The sequence below is a fragment of the Xiphophorus hellerii genome, chromosome 4, assembly GCF_003331165.1.
Source record: "Xiphophorus hellerii strain 12219 chromosome 4, Xiphophorus_hellerii-4.1, whole genome shotgun sequence".
Lineage (NCBI taxonomy): Eukaryota > Metazoa > Chordata > Actinopteri > Cyprinodontiformes > Poeciliidae > Xiphophorus > Xiphophorus hellerii.
In genome coordinates this window covers 1144101-1158070 of record NC_045675.1, presented here as the reverse complement: position 1 = coordinate 1158070, position 13970 = coordinate 1144101, and the positions used below count along the sequence as shown (strand labels likewise).

The window sequence follows — 13970 nt, the reverse complement described above, 5'->3', positions numbered from 1 at the left end:
GCTAACTTCTTAGCTAACCATTTAAACGCCTCTCGGCTCCCCGTCGGGTCATAAAACACGCAGGTTGTTCCGTTTGAAAGCTTACCGCGCTCACAAGTTCATGAAGAACCCACCCGAGTCAACACCTGGTCCAGAAGAGTCCAGCAAAGTTACATTTTATTACATTTAGAGTACAGATCTTCAACGGGACAGAGGTCTTGGACACATTTGTCAACAGACTGAGAAACGTCTGCGCATGCGCAATTCGAACAGGAAGAAAAAAACCTTTCCACTCTTTTTCCATCAGCAGCTACAAAAAGAGATATTTCCAATAAATTACATTCGCATGGATCTAAAATGTATATCACAGGAATGCAGGTAAGGAATAAAGTCTTCTGTTCTGTTGTCATTTGTTTTTCCTGCTAATTTTTTTTTGTTCTTAACGTAAAATATGAATCAAAGAAGGAATATTTTCCAGGAGAACTACATGGATATCATTTCCGGTTTTGCTTCCAACCTAAGAAGATTCAAAAAAGATTTTGAAATTGCTTCCTTTTCATGTGAGTACACAATGAGAAAGTGGATTACTATTATTTTATTAACTATTTAAAACATGCCTCCTTGTTTTTCTTACTTTTAAAAATTCAAACGTAAGTAGATTTGTTCACATTTTATTGTACAAAAAACAAAATGAATCAGCGATTCCTCTTGGATCTTTAAAGGCGAGGGAGAAAAAAATAGATATCAAATGAACTCATAATGTATTTTCCTTCCTCAGCATCCAGTCCTGCACCATGGTGAGTCTGGTTGCCTTGCAGTGTCAGAGGCAGTTTTGATTTATAAAACTGGGGGAAATGAGATGGTCACCCTGTCCTGCTGAGAGACGTTTGGGTAGGTGATATGATCCTTACCCATTATGATTGATGGAAAGGATGGTTTGAACTTCCTCCTTCTCCCTCTGCTCTCTGGTCTCCGTCCATCCCTTTTCATTTGGGGTCATAGTTCAGGTATTATCTGAACATTTGAATCAGCAGCTCCCAGTTATAAAGACAATGCATTGTTTGCTTATAATACAATAACTCTTCTTGCAGATCATCTTTTGAAAATGGTTTTACTAATTCCTCAGACTCATTTACTTGTAGTTACCAACAGATTCCTGTTGGACCTGCGATCAAACTGAGGAACCTGTTTTCACTTTTTCTCCAGGATTTATTCCCTTTGAAATGAAGCAGTTATGGTTGCAACACTTTTATATCTTTGCTTTTAACTTCTTTTCCATGTAGATCATTAAACACTATTTGCTTTTCTGCACCGTTAGAGTGAAACTATCTTTTGGGGTAAATGTAGTCTTTCTTCTCCACATTTGAAGCTCCGTTTGGTTGGTAGATCAGTGAGTGGATTATTCTGGATCGAGTTTCTGATTGCAGTTGATGTTCCAGAAACACTCACAGCTCCATCACTCTATGAAACCTGTCTCAGCCTGATTTCTTGGCCTTCTAATCTCTCCTCCTAATCTTAAAAATAAGCGTGGAAGTAAAAAGACGTCTGTGTGAAGGCAGCAGATATAATTCTGGCGGTTAAGGAGCCTTACAGGCTAAGAATAGTCCGTCTAATTCAATAGAGTAAAAGCCCCCATAAGGTCTGCATGAAGCGACTGGAGGATCGTTTGGATCTGCAGTCTGATTCCTGTAAACGCAGAAACTAACACATCAACCTGTTACGCTGACAGGAATCTGAAAAAACCCATTAAAACCATAAATGATGACAAGTCAAGTATAAAGAGAATCAAACTAGTAATTTTTCCAAATGTTTCATTTATTTTTCAGTAAAAGTGGAGTCTAATGAAGAGTTTGAGCAGCTAAAAATGACTCAAATTGCTCCCCAGTTTTATTGTAGATTTTTCTAAATGAAGCTTTGCAACATTTCAGGTAAAAAACATGTTGTGATCATTTGTTTAAAACAGGCACAGAGTGAAAAACAGTTACAGACCAAAGTGAAAACCATCTAAAGCATATCTACAGTTATTTTCTACTCATATTTCCATTTAAATTGATGACAGATGAAAGAATAATCATCTTTTCAGAAATAAAATCTACACGTTTTCAGAGTCCAGTTTGGTCATTGACCTCAGAAAGTATATTTTATAATATTTCTGATTTTTTTTAATGTTGATTTATCTGTTTGCAGAAAAGTATGTGTGCATCTGAAAGTGAATAAAACCAAAATATCCTTAAATAAAATAAAGTTGAGCTGCCAAACCTAAGAGCTTGTAGTTTGGGTTCTACAGACTCCTGGTTCTGGTGTTCGTATGGGTTTTCTGTTCAGCAAAAGAGACAAAATGTGGTTCAGAAAGTTGTACAATAAAAACATCAACCTTCCATGTTGGAGGAAGGTTGTTTAGACTTTTTAAAATATGAGGTCACAACAGTGTAAAAGGTGTTGTTAAGCCTGTAGTTATCAGTTACAGACAAATTGTTGGATTAATCCAAACTTGGAAATTTCCAAAAGTTGAAGCAAAAGTTCAAACAGTGAGAGGAGTGGAATAAGCTTTAAATGAGACCGAGCGAAGATCAAAAAGCTTCTGCTTGAAAAATGAAAATGTGTCGATCCAAAACGTTTGTCCAGCTCTGCAGAGCAACGGCTCAGCAGACAGAATCCACTTTCCCAGAGTAACGGCTGAAGATCCTCTATCAGGTCGCGCCAACCTGCTGAAATGCTAAGTTCTGTTGGCAAATATGGATTATTTTGAAGGAAAATGGGAAAAACCTTTTCCCAGAAAAACAGAACCTGAACATTAAGGCTGGCCGCTGAGGTTTAGTCCAGTGTGTCTGTTGTTCTTATGATGGTAAGGCTGACTATTCCTGCAGTCTGGAGGACTCAGTTCTTCTTCTGCTGGGTTTTAATGAACCAGGTTTTAGGCGCTAAGTCCAGTCGGAGCTGCTCCATGAGCCACGGATCCTTCTCTGCTCCCTCAATAAACTCCTCCAGAGATATCTGACCTACAGACACAACACAAAGTTTAAGAGTTCACACTGAAAGGAAACGATACTGTTCATTTCAAACAGAGCATCTTCCTCCATGTTTTCACCTACTGTCTTTGTTTTTGTCCGTCAGCTCAAATATCCTGTCGCAGATGTAGTCGACAGTTTCCACATTCGAATCATTATGCCATTTAATTTTGGTGATGATCTGGAGAAAAAGAAACATGATTATGTCAATATTTTAGCAAACATTTCCATGATTTTGGACCAAAATTGTGAAAATGTTCATTCATTTCTACAAATTAATTTATTCTATGATTTCTCTAAAAGGTGATGGAGATGCAGAGATGGTCCCTGCTTCCCTGCTAATATTTCTTAATTGGTTTCTGCCAAAAGTTGCACAGTTTTTTTGTGGTCATAGTTTGAGATGTTAAGATGGCGGCTTTGCAACAATTTGTCTCCAAAAAGCAAAATGCCAACGGCTCTGAAGTCAAAGTGTAAACAACAAATAAAAAACAGAAGTTATTTAACCTCATAACCACATTTTCAAACATTTATAAGAGATATTTATGACAGTATTTACTACCATGTTTCACAGCCTGCAGGTTGTAAAGTGAGGAGGATTATCTGGAGTAAACAGCTTCTCTGTGCTGCTTAAAATACTCCAGGGTTCACAATAGTTTACTTTAAAGCTCAACCAGGTTCATGTTAAACTTTCCAGCTGCTCCAAATGCTTTTCATGAAACAATAAGACTTTTTAAAAACCTGGAACTGAAGACTCACTTTGATAATACGCCTCACTTCCTGATTGGTCAGGTAGCCGTTCCCATCGTTGTCGTAAATTTTAAAAGACCACTTCAGTTTGTCGATGAGTTTTCCACGAAGAACGAGGTTCACGGCTGCCACGTACTCCATGAAGTCCAACTTACCGTCCTAAACAGAACCAGGAGAGATGCTCTGTGGATCACTGAATCCTAACCCTTTTTCCACACCAAAACACACATTACCTTATTGGTATCAAAGGATTTAAAGACAAGTTCAATGAAAGCCACCTCCTCCTCTGATGATTTGCTGCTGACGCCAAAGATTTTCTTGAATTCATGCAGGTGCAGGTTTCCACTCGGACATTCATCGGTGAATTTCCGGTACAGTTCCTGAATGTTCTGCAGAGTCACTTCTGTATCGGTGGTGGCCTGGACCTGACCCATGACTTCAGGCAGGAGGCAGCAGGAATCCCCTTGGGTGTCAGGTTACGGAGCAGGAACATCAGGATCCCATCGGTCTGCTCGGACCTTTCCAGAACTGGTTCTCCTACTTCAGGAACACCTGCTGAACAGATCCAGTTATATCCCAAACAAATCCCAACCTCTAAGGAAAGACTTCTGGAATATTTCCTTACTGCTCCTTCTCCACCATGCAGTGAAATAAAGTTGGGGAACTAATCTGCAGAGTGTTTGACTGTGGAGAGTAGCAGAGATTAAAAGGCTGAATCCACCAGAGCGTAAGCGAGTGTTTGTCGATGTGTTGATCCGATGAAGCGTGTGAGGAGGCGGTTTACCCAGGCTGACCTGGCAGGAGAACAGAAAACAGTTCTGTGATTGGAGCCGCAAAGATATAAACAGCTTCTGAACGAGCTGCATTATCAGTGTCTTTATGTTCAGATTTAAGTTTAACACCTTTGTTGTTTGATTGCTGAATTGTAAATCAATATTAGTTTAACTGACTGAGAAGCTTAAAATATCCCATAATGTTTCTAATATACACAGAGACTTGATCAGGTGTATTTATCTCCAGTTGAGATGTTTTCTTTTCCATTCTTCCCGCACTTCCCTGTTCCACCCACCAGATGTCCTCGCTTGTTTTTCAGCCTGATTTTATTATCAATAATCAAATCCCACAATCAATAAAAGCAGAACCAAAAGGCAAAAAGTATCTCTTAGTATTTCTGATCTAAATGAAGAGATGTGGAGTCATTTCCTGGGTATTTGTTAGAGTGACTTTGGGTTTCCTTTCAGACGTTTCATCATTTAAGATTTTCTAATGTAAAAATCTGAATATGAAGAACACTTTATAACATTTTTATTGAAAATCTCTCTGATTTTCAATAAAAATGGTCCGAAGCTGAAAAAGTTTGGTCTGATTTAATGTCAAGCGGTGAGAAAAATCATCAGTGTGTCTTTTTAATGAATTCTCCTCATTTTAAAAGCTTCCTCTGTTTTGAAGATCAGTTGGAATATCAGGTTTATAAGTTGTAGTAAAAACAGGAAACTTGTCCCTGCAGGTTATCTTTAACCTGCTGATCTGGTTAACCTTTGGTTCCCCGGTCCAGTCAAAGTCCCTCATCCTCACTGCAGGAATCAGCATTCATTTGTTCATTTTTAGCTGAAGCACAACATGAATCTGTAACTTAAAGTTTTATTCACCTTCATATCCTCACACTGACAGCCTCGTTAGATTTAAAGAGACACCGAAATTTTCCAATCTGGAAGTTGGTAAGAAATCAGAAGAGCTTTTAGTGTTGAGGTGAGAAGAAAAACATGTTTTAATTAATAAAATGATGCAACAGGAACTTGAGGTGATTTGTATCATCTTTTATAAGACTTATTGTATTTTTTTCCAAAGTCAGTGTTTGTTTTGCAGAAGGTTGTCAGACTAAGATACAGTGTATGAAAGATTTTAACATTTTGTATTAAATCCACAATCAACACTTCCAGATCAAGAAATTTAAATATTTTTAATTAAAAGTGATTAAATCAGCTGTGAGCACCAAAACTTTAGCTTTTCAAATATTTACACAATTGCATCACTTCCTATATCACAGTCAATGGAATAAAATATTCCAAGCTGAGTATATAAAAGAACACAAAATAATAATATTTATTTATTCATTTATTTGGGGCCTGGAAGTAGATTTGACTTGACGTTTTTCTCAGCATTACAGAAAAACGTCAGCAGAGGGCAGCAGACTGATTTCTACCCCATCAAAACTGACTGGTTGATGATATTATATTATTTATTAACCTTTATTTCACCAGGAAAATCCCTTTGAGATAAAAAAAAATATCTCTTTTACAGGTGAACCCTGGCCAACACTGGCGTCGGCTTGCAGAGTTTACTAAACATTTGTAGCAAAACAGAAAAAATAAATATCATAAACAAATTATTTAAAAGATTTCAGTTTCAGTCATTTTTATCTCCAGACAAGTCAAAGAAAGCCGCTGGTTGCTGAAACCTCCCTTGGTTTTATTTGACCTCCTCTGAGTGTGAAAGTGATGAAAAGTCTGAGAAGTGTGGCTGAAATGTTGGTGAGATATTTGTAAAGTAAACATCTGCATTGGGTCAAAAAAAATGGATAAACAATTAGTTTCAAACCTCATGATGAAAAATCACTTTTTACTAAATGTGTGTATTTGCGAGTCAAATGAGGTAACAGTAGATTTATTTCAAGAGGTTGGATTTTATGCAAGAGTTTAACAAGCTAATGAGCTTAATGCCTGGGAAGCATGCCTCCCAGGAGAAACGGGCCAGTGGTGCCGATCTCTTTACATGAGTCAGTCAGAGCCTTCGCAACGGACAGACGGCCAGAACCTCCTGATTATTGTCAAATCTTCAGGAATCGTTTTGACCCAAGCAGCTTGCAGCCATGAGACAAGAACAAAGCAGCAGCGATGAGGAGGATGTGGCTCAGATTCAGGGGATGTGCCTCATTTTCCTGAGGGAATGTCCCAGCGGCGCCCTGCATCTACACGAGTTCAAGAAGATCTTCGGCGTCCAGAGCAGCTCGCCGGAGGACTCCCTCTTCCTCGAGACGATCTTCCGCTCCTTCGACACAAACCAGGTGAAGGATTGTTAACTCTGCCTGCCAGAAATCAGGTCCATGGTGTGGTTTGTGTAACTCTGCCTGGTTAATCCACAGGACAACACGCTGGACTTCATAGAGTACGTCGCCGCCCTTAACTTGATCTTAAGAGGAAATCTGGAAGATCGTCTCAAATGGTCCTTCAAGATGTACGACCGGGATGGGAACGGAAAGCTGGACCGGAACGAGGTGAAGCTCCTCATAAGGGTGAGGAAAACCTGCTTTATCCAAAAGTTATTGACAGAAACGTCTGATGGGAGCAGAGATACAACGATGACGAGTCAAACTGTGAAGTATTAACAAGTTTCTCTACAGTAGGAATCTCCTAAAGGTGGACTTTAGTGCTCCGGTAATCTGGGATTAGGGCAAGAGGCTAAGGTCATGTCATGTGGCTCCATTGACGGAAAAAGTGTTGAGCAGTTGTGATCCTAAGTACCTTTAACCTTGAGATCAGGTGGTTCAACAGCTCAGGTGTCCTGGGCATGGCGGAGGGGTCAGGAAGTGCAGACCACCTAATCTGGATTATGAAGGGAAACTCTGCTACTCAATAGGCTGGTTTCTGATGTAATGAAGCTTTTTCCAGTTAGCTTCATATTGTTGAACTGGTCCATTTGATAAACGTTAGCGGTTGGGTAAAGCAGAGTTCGGACCCTCTGGACGAAGCGAACTGGATGGTTTTTAGATGTTCTTCTTCTCTTTTAGCTTTTCCTTCAGCAGCAGCGAATCCTCTCTTTCCATCCAGTCCTAATTTATTTGAATCAAATTTTACTCATTACTTTTATTTGTACATTTATTACACTACTTTCTACTATCCTACATTCATTTTGATGCTCAGATCCTTCAGTTTTGCTTTTAATGAAAATTGTTCATTTGTGAAAGTTGAGTTAAAATTCCTGGATTCTGACATTTTTCTGACAGATTCTTCATAAAATCAAACTTCAGAAGAGCGAGGTCGGACTGACTCCGTCCCAGATCTGTGATCGGATCTTTGATCTCGTTGACAACAACAATGATGGTAGGAGAACAAATTCAGGCGCAGCTCCAAAAATTAGAACATGGTGAAAAAATGACAGATTTTTTACCATTTCTTTTAGAAAAGGAAACTCATAGATTGTATAGATTCATAGACATAGATGGAAATATTCAGGCCTTCATTGCTTGTAATGTTAATGATTCTGGCTTAGAAAGAATTCAGAGTCTCTGAAAATTTAAATATTACATCAGATCAATAAAATTAAATTTAATCAGAAATTTCAGACTCTGAATGTTTATTTCTGTACATCCTCTCTGTTTGGTCTGGGCTCTTTTTGCTTGATTTAATCTCCAGCCTCAGTCCTGCTCTTTGTGAGATTCCTGAATGGATTTTGCTTGACAAACTTCTCAAGGCTCCAGTTATCTGTTGCTGATGCACTTTTTCCTTCCACTCAGCTTTCTATCAATGTGCTGTAACCTTTTCCACAATATTCTACTTTTCTGACACATAAAATATTAGGTTTTCATTCTCTGTGGTCCAGAATCATCTAAATAACAAGAAATAAAGACTATAAATATTTCACTCCATGTGTAATGAATCTATAAATGAGACAAATTATCTTGATAACTCCTGTTTGATGATGTCCTATTTTTTATGTACCAACATTATTAAACTGATGCTGCAGATTGTGTTTGATCACCCAGACAGATTCAAGGAAGACATTATTATTAGATTTTTTTCTTTATGAGTTAAAACCAGCTTGTTGTGACTCGTTCTTTTGTAAAAATGAAGACAAACTTTAAGTCTTTTCGGTCTCTGTCCTCTCAGGTGAGATAACCCTGACTGAGTTCATGGAGGGGGCCAAAAAGGACCAGTGGCTCATGGACCTCCTCAATCTGGACGTCAACACCCCCGGCTGGGTGACCCAAAACTGCAGGAAGCTCCCATGATGCCTTGCAGTGAGAGCAGCGTCTTCATGAACCCTGCGGTTCTGAACCCCTTTCAGTTTGGAGCTGGACCTCTTAATGTAGCAGAAGTTCTGCTGGGCCGGTCCGATAGACGGCGAGTGATTTCTGTCATCAGATACAGACAAATTAACTGCTAAATATCCACATTTATCAGGTTTCATTCTCAGTAGATTTGCTCTGTTTGGATATTTGCTGTTATTTTTAGATCTTCATAGGGATTCACTGAAGTCATGAATATTTTGAAGAGTCATTTTAACACTTTTTAAATTCCTCTGTGGTTAAAACTGAAACCTTTTCAACATGTTGCATCCTAGAAGCTGCGAATGTGCAGGAACTATTCAATCCTGATGTGAAGGAGGATGGTGCAGTAAAAAACCCAAAACCCCGACAAGTAAAGTATTCATGAACAGAAACCTTCTTCATTTTAATTCTGACATCTGATAGACGCTGCTCTTCACTCGTTTCTCTTTCTTTACTCATCAAGACCAGATGAACAAACTTAGTTGACTGAAAAAAACTGATTTATTGTACAAATTTGCATGTTTACACAGACATTTGCAAAGCTTTGGATCCATTATTATTATAACACGATAATCATGGGTGAAGATTTGATTTCAAAGTAGAATAAAGTAATTTCAACACAATCTGGTAAAATTTTATGTCATCAATTAAAATCAAATCGTACGATCACATGATTGAGTGAGATGAGTTTCTGAACTTGCGGTTTGGCTGAAAAATAAATAAAAATGAATAAAAAACAAACAATTGCTCAACTGCTGCGGTCGGTCAGTGAAACGACTCCTGCAGCCTAGAGTCCGTTCTTCTCCTCCTGGATGCTTTTCCAGCTCTGACTGGGATCTAGGCGGTTCCAAACTGAGCCAGATCACTCAGCTCTACGTCACCAAACTCCTCCCAGGGGCAGATCACTGCAGCATCTGCAGGGAAACAGAGCAGCATGAGGGAACAGCTCAACACCACCAGGATCCAGGCTGAATTTGGCCCTCAGACTCACCGTCCAGCCCCTCCATCCCCGGCAGAGCGCTGTCAAAGCTGGTGGAGAAATAAAAACTGGATTAGAAAGAGAAGAAAACCCTGAAAGATGAGTGCTGGGAAGACTCTCCTCACCTTTTCTGTCCAGGTTTGGGAGCTTTGCTCTTAAACTGTCTGCTGTCCTTCTGCTTGAGCTCAGCTGGACTGGGCTTACCGGCCTCAGGTACTGATGATGCATTCATGTTCTCCACTGTGCATCAGAAAAACGAAACATTTCATAAGTAAACAGGAATCTATGGCACATTAGAAGAAGTTGGTTAAATTCTGCTGTATAATGTGAAAGAACAGAGAATGTAAGTAAATATGATACTGACTATAAACATTGAAAAGTGAATGGGCTTACTTGTTTTCCAGATGTTAGAGATGTTTTTCTCTCCAGACCAGATAAGAAGCAGCTGCAAGACAAAGAAGGATTCTTCTTTCTTCTTGCGGTCTCTGTCTCGGTTCTCCTCGTCCTTCTGTCTGCTTTTATACCCTGCAGGGATCAGCTTCCCCTCAGCGCTCAGGCCGATTAAGACTTATGACTAAGCCTCATTAATTCAAGATACCCACAGCGGCTTGTTGGGACTCTTTGTTTATGAAATGTAGAGACTCAAAGAGAAATAAAATTAGGATTTTTGTCTTTCATGGGAAACATGGAGGCCAGTTGGGAACACTGCTGCCCAGTCTGAGGTCTTTCTGCATGGAGTTCTCCCTGTGATCACTGGGTTTCTCTCCAGGTACTCTGACTTCCTCTCTGTTAGCTTAACTGGTCTCTAAACTGAGTGTTTTCATGGTTTTCTGTTCTGTGAAAGTCATTCTGATTTAGATTCTAAAAGGCCTTTAAGCACTAATTAGAAATATTTATTTTCCGGTGTTTTACCTCGTAATTGTTCTCCATTTTAATTGATTAAAATAAAGCGCTGCTGACAGAGACGTGGCTGAACGGCTCGTCTGCTCCGGGACAACAGGATGAGTCACACAGATAAACGTTGCATAACAAGGATCATGTCCAAATCTGCAGGTGGGTGAATCAGCCTCAACCTTTCAACAGCATCTGCAGATACACACTTGTGTGTGTGTGTGTGTGTGTGGGTGTGTGTGCGTGTGTGGGTGTGTGTGTGTGTGTGTGGGTGTGTGTGTGGGGGGGGGGGGGGGGGGTAACATCTTCATAGATTGTTTCAAATGAGCGAGTGTTACCGAATCCTCTTTCCGACACCTGAACTAAATCACCTGTTCAGCTTTACTGGTGCTTAGAAACAGCATCACACACACAGAGTGATGCAATATTTCTAATATGATTAAATGTGTGCACGAATAAAATAAACAGTACTAAATCTTTAAAGTATTTTTGACTTTAAATTAGAAAACAATTTTAAAAATGTCAGCATCTCAAAAACAACTGCTGCTAAAATAAAACAGCAACTAAAATTCTTTAGAAATATTTGCAAAAAATGGCAACATTACCAAGAATCTCCTGATTAACTCGCCACAATTTATAGCATCGATGCTGATGTAAGAAGATGAGCTTAATGAGACACAGACATGGTTCTTGAGTACAAAGTGGTGAATTATATTGAAAATTAGTCAGGGATCATATTTACATTTTATACAGTTGTGCATAATGCACAAGTCTGCTACAGTCAGATGGTTTCAAACCCAAACGTGGGGATGTCATGTAGACACCAACAGCTGGGCTTTAATAGGAGAAATGAACTGCAGTAGCCACCTGTCAACCCACAGAGGGCAGTACTGCAGTACTGAGATGGTTTTAGGCCAAATATTAAACACATTTACATAAAAACGTCACAATTTGTACAGAAACATAGAAATAGCAACTTAAAGAACCATTTATAGAGTTTATCTGCAAAGCAAGTTGTTTGGGGGTTTATTTATTCTTTAAGGTCTGACTAGTGATGCAATAATCATTACTAGTCAGATGATGATTAGTGATGACTAGTGATGCAATAATCAGTAGAAGGTAGAGAGAACGCCTAAGGAAGCTAACATGCTACGTTCAGTCAGAACAACAGTGAACATAGTCATTCTGTTTGCAGAGATTAAAGAGAAATCTGTTTGTTTTCAGGTAAAGACAAGATCATTCCTTAATTCCCACATGGCCAGTTAAAATCATACCAGCAGACATGATGCTTTTTGTCAGTAATCTGATGAACTCCTGTCATCTGAGACGCTTTTCATCAGGACTGTTTGGGATAAATCTGAGTCTGGTTGAATCTCAGTTAATCCACCACCGTTTCTCTGAGATTAGCCTTAAAATTTGCTCTGATCAAACTTTACCTTCAGGCTCCTGCAGCTCATCTTTACTGAACCGATGCAACATTTCCATTTATCAAATAAAATCAGAAAACTGGGAGCTTGATCCAAACCCTTACATACTTTGTTCCTTCTTCCTTTTTGTAACTCCTGACTGAAAATATAACTTCCATGTTAAAGAATGAGAAAATGTTTGATTTTCATAAAAATATTTTTTAATTTCTCTTAACTTTCCTGAAATGAATTGGGAGGAGGAATTTTTTACCTTTACTGAAAAAAAGACCCCAAATTTCTGACTTTATCTCTCCTTTTAAAAAACATTATGTTAGGAAGAAACACAAACAGAGTCAGTGATATTCAAACTCAGTGACTGGATGATTATTGAGATCAGTGAATTCCCTGAATGTAATAATAATCCTAAAAGAAACAAAACTCAAGGACTAAAATAATTTTATTTAAAATTACAAACTTGGAGAAATATTAATGGTTTTGTGTGAAACACAGCAGAATGATTGAGAAAATTAAATGCAGAGTTAGTTTCTCTATTTTATTACATGGTACAATATATTCAACAGATTTTAATAATGCGCTGAAAACAGACAGATTATAATATTATATTATATATTATATTTTTATTGGAAGCAGCTGCATCAACTATCAGGAACTTGTAAGGCTCTGAGGAGTAAACAGATGATCATAAACATTTCTGTTCATATGTAAGTCCATGAATGCATCTTCATGTTTTATTATTATGCTTGTAGATCTGTGATGTTTCTGCTCCTCATCCTCAGGATGAAGGGGGAACAGCAGGAAGTCTTCCTCAGGGCTAAACGGTTCCAAACTGGGCCAGTTCGCTCAGCTCCACGTCTCCGTATTCCTCCCAGGGACAAACCACTGCAGCGTCTGCAACAAACCAACAAAACCAGTTAAATGTTTCACAGAAACATCACACCCACTGGGAAACCTCCAGTAAACTCACCATCCAGACCTTGCATGGCTGGGTCGTGGCTGTTGACTCTGTTTTCAGGGAGACAGAAACGTTTCTCACTCTGCTGCTGTTCATTAACTTCCTGTCTGAGGTGAAAGGTCATCTCACCCTTTCTGTCCTCGTTTGGGAGCTTTGCTCTTGAACTGCCGGCTCTCCTTCTGCTCCAGCTCTGGTGGAGTCGACTTGGTGCCTCCAGCTGCTGCTGCTGCTGCTGTGGAGTTCATCCTACTGACTGCATCACAGAGAGACCGGATTCAAACCATCAACCACACTGGAGACGACCTTACTGTCCTGTTTCACATGCCATGAATGCATCTGTTGATGTAATTGTAGGAGATGAGTTTAAATATATTTAATAGCTTCATTTGGACAAAACTACATTATTAATTGCATGTTTTTATATTATTTTAGATAAATTATAGTAGAAAAGACCAAAAGGTTTGATTGGAAGGAGAGCAAACGCTGAGATAAATACTGATTACTCTAAAGTGCATTTAAAACATTGTAATTTATGAGCTGTGAATATAATTTGTACATATAGATAAACAGTCTTCCAACTGAAGAAACTGCAGCTTTAAATAAGTTTTTCTATATTTTTATTCATTTTTTTACCATCCTTATGTTAGTTTGACAATATTTTGTTGCAGAATATTTAGTTTCTCCCTCCCTCTTTACATTCAGTGTTGACTCTAAATAGTTCATATATTCACTCTTTCAGTTGAAATAAAAAAATGGTGACACATGACAAACTTTTAAATTTGATATAATAAAAATCCTCCTACCTGTTTCTGTTGGTTAGCCACTGAAATGAAAAGCAGCTGTGAGACAAAGAAGGAGTCTTCTTTCTTCTCACAGTCTCTCTTTTCTCCTGGTTTTTCGCCTCAGCAGCGTCTTTATGCGTCTCCATGGACCGACCGCC

At 38.8% G+C, this 13970-nt stretch overlaps 6 protein-coding genes and 1 long non-coding RNA gene across 7 annotated transcripts in view; 2 read left to right on the top strand and 5 right to left on the bottom strand.

Moving 5' to 3' along the window:
• Window positions 1-232, bottom strand: part of LOC116718921 (golgin subfamily B member 1-like) — a 32759-nt gene extending 32527 nt beyond the window's left edge. The window contains 1 exon segment of the mRNA XM_032561223.1: window positions 86-232. The gene's annotated coding sequence lies outside the window, so the exon portion shown is untranslated.
• Window positions 233-2709: 2477 nt separating this feature from the next.
• Window positions 2710-3199, bottom strand: LOC116718923 (guanylyl cyclase-activating protein 2-like). Its single transcript, XM_032561225.1, has 2 exons — window positions 3072-3199; window positions 2710-2978 (listed from the first exon to the last, which is right to left on the bottom strand). Exons 1-2 carry the CDS (start codon window positions 3184-3186, stop codon window positions 2857-2859), a joined length of 237 nt encoding a protein of 78 aa, XP_032417116.1. The 5' UTR covers window positions 3187-3199; the 3' UTR covers window positions 2710-2856.
• Window positions 3200-3663: 464 nt separating this feature from the next.
• Window positions 3664-4168, bottom strand: LOC116718653 (guanylyl cyclase-activating protein 2-like). Its single transcript, XM_032560824.1, has 3 exons — window positions 3968-4168; window positions 3744-3893; window positions 3664-3693 (listed from the first exon to the last, which is right to left on the bottom strand). The coding sequence occupies exons 1-3, from the start codon at window positions 4166-4168 to the stop codon at window positions 3664-3666; spliced, it is 381 nt and encodes a 126-aa protein (XP_032416715.1).
• Window positions 4169-6279: 2111 nt separating this feature from the next.
• Window positions 6280-9404, top strand: LOC116718922 (guanylyl cyclase-activating protein 2-like). Its single transcript, XM_032561224.1, has 4 exons — window positions 6280-6798; window positions 6877-7026; window positions 7738-7834; window positions 8621-9404. The coding sequence occupies exons 1-4, from the start codon at window positions 6604-6606 to the stop codon at window positions 8740-8742; spliced, it is 564 nt and encodes a 187-aa protein (XP_032417115.1). The 5' UTR covers window positions 6280-6603; the 3' UTR covers window positions 8743-9404.
• LOC116718924 (retinal cone rhodopsin-sensitive cGMP 3',5'-cyclic phosphodiesterase subunit gamma-like) lies at window positions 9267-10304 on the bottom strand. The gene is made up of 4 exons (XM_032561227.1): window positions 10154-10304; window positions 9886-10000; window positions 9773-9810; window positions 9267-9695 (listed from the first exon to the last, which is right to left on the bottom strand). Coding segments are annotated over exons 1-4 (231 nt in total). The 5' UTR covers window positions 10155-10304; the 3' UTR covers window positions 9267-9618.
• A 111-nt stretch (window positions 10305-10415) lies between these two features.
• LOC116718926 (uncharacterized) lies at window positions 10416-12975 on the top strand. The gene is made up of 3 exons (XR_004339022.1): window positions 10416-10529; window positions 10711-10813; window positions 12855-12975. It is a non-coding gene; the product is annotated as an uncharacterized LOC116718926 (long non-coding RNA).
• Window positions 12841-13945, bottom strand: LOC116718925 (retinal cone rhodopsin-sensitive cGMP 3',5'-cyclic phosphodiesterase subunit gamma-like). The gene is made up of 4 exons (XM_032561228.1): window positions 13834-13945; window positions 13160-13366; window positions 13043-13080; window positions 12841-12966 (listed from the first exon to the last, which is right to left on the bottom strand). Exons 2-4 carry the CDS (start codon window positions 13273-13275, stop codon window positions 12890-12892), a joined length of 231 nt encoding a protein of 76 aa, XP_032417119.1. The 5' UTR covers window positions 13276-13366; window positions 13834-13945; the 3' UTR covers window positions 12841-12889.
• Between the last annotated feature and the right edge of the window lie 25 nt (window positions 13946-13970).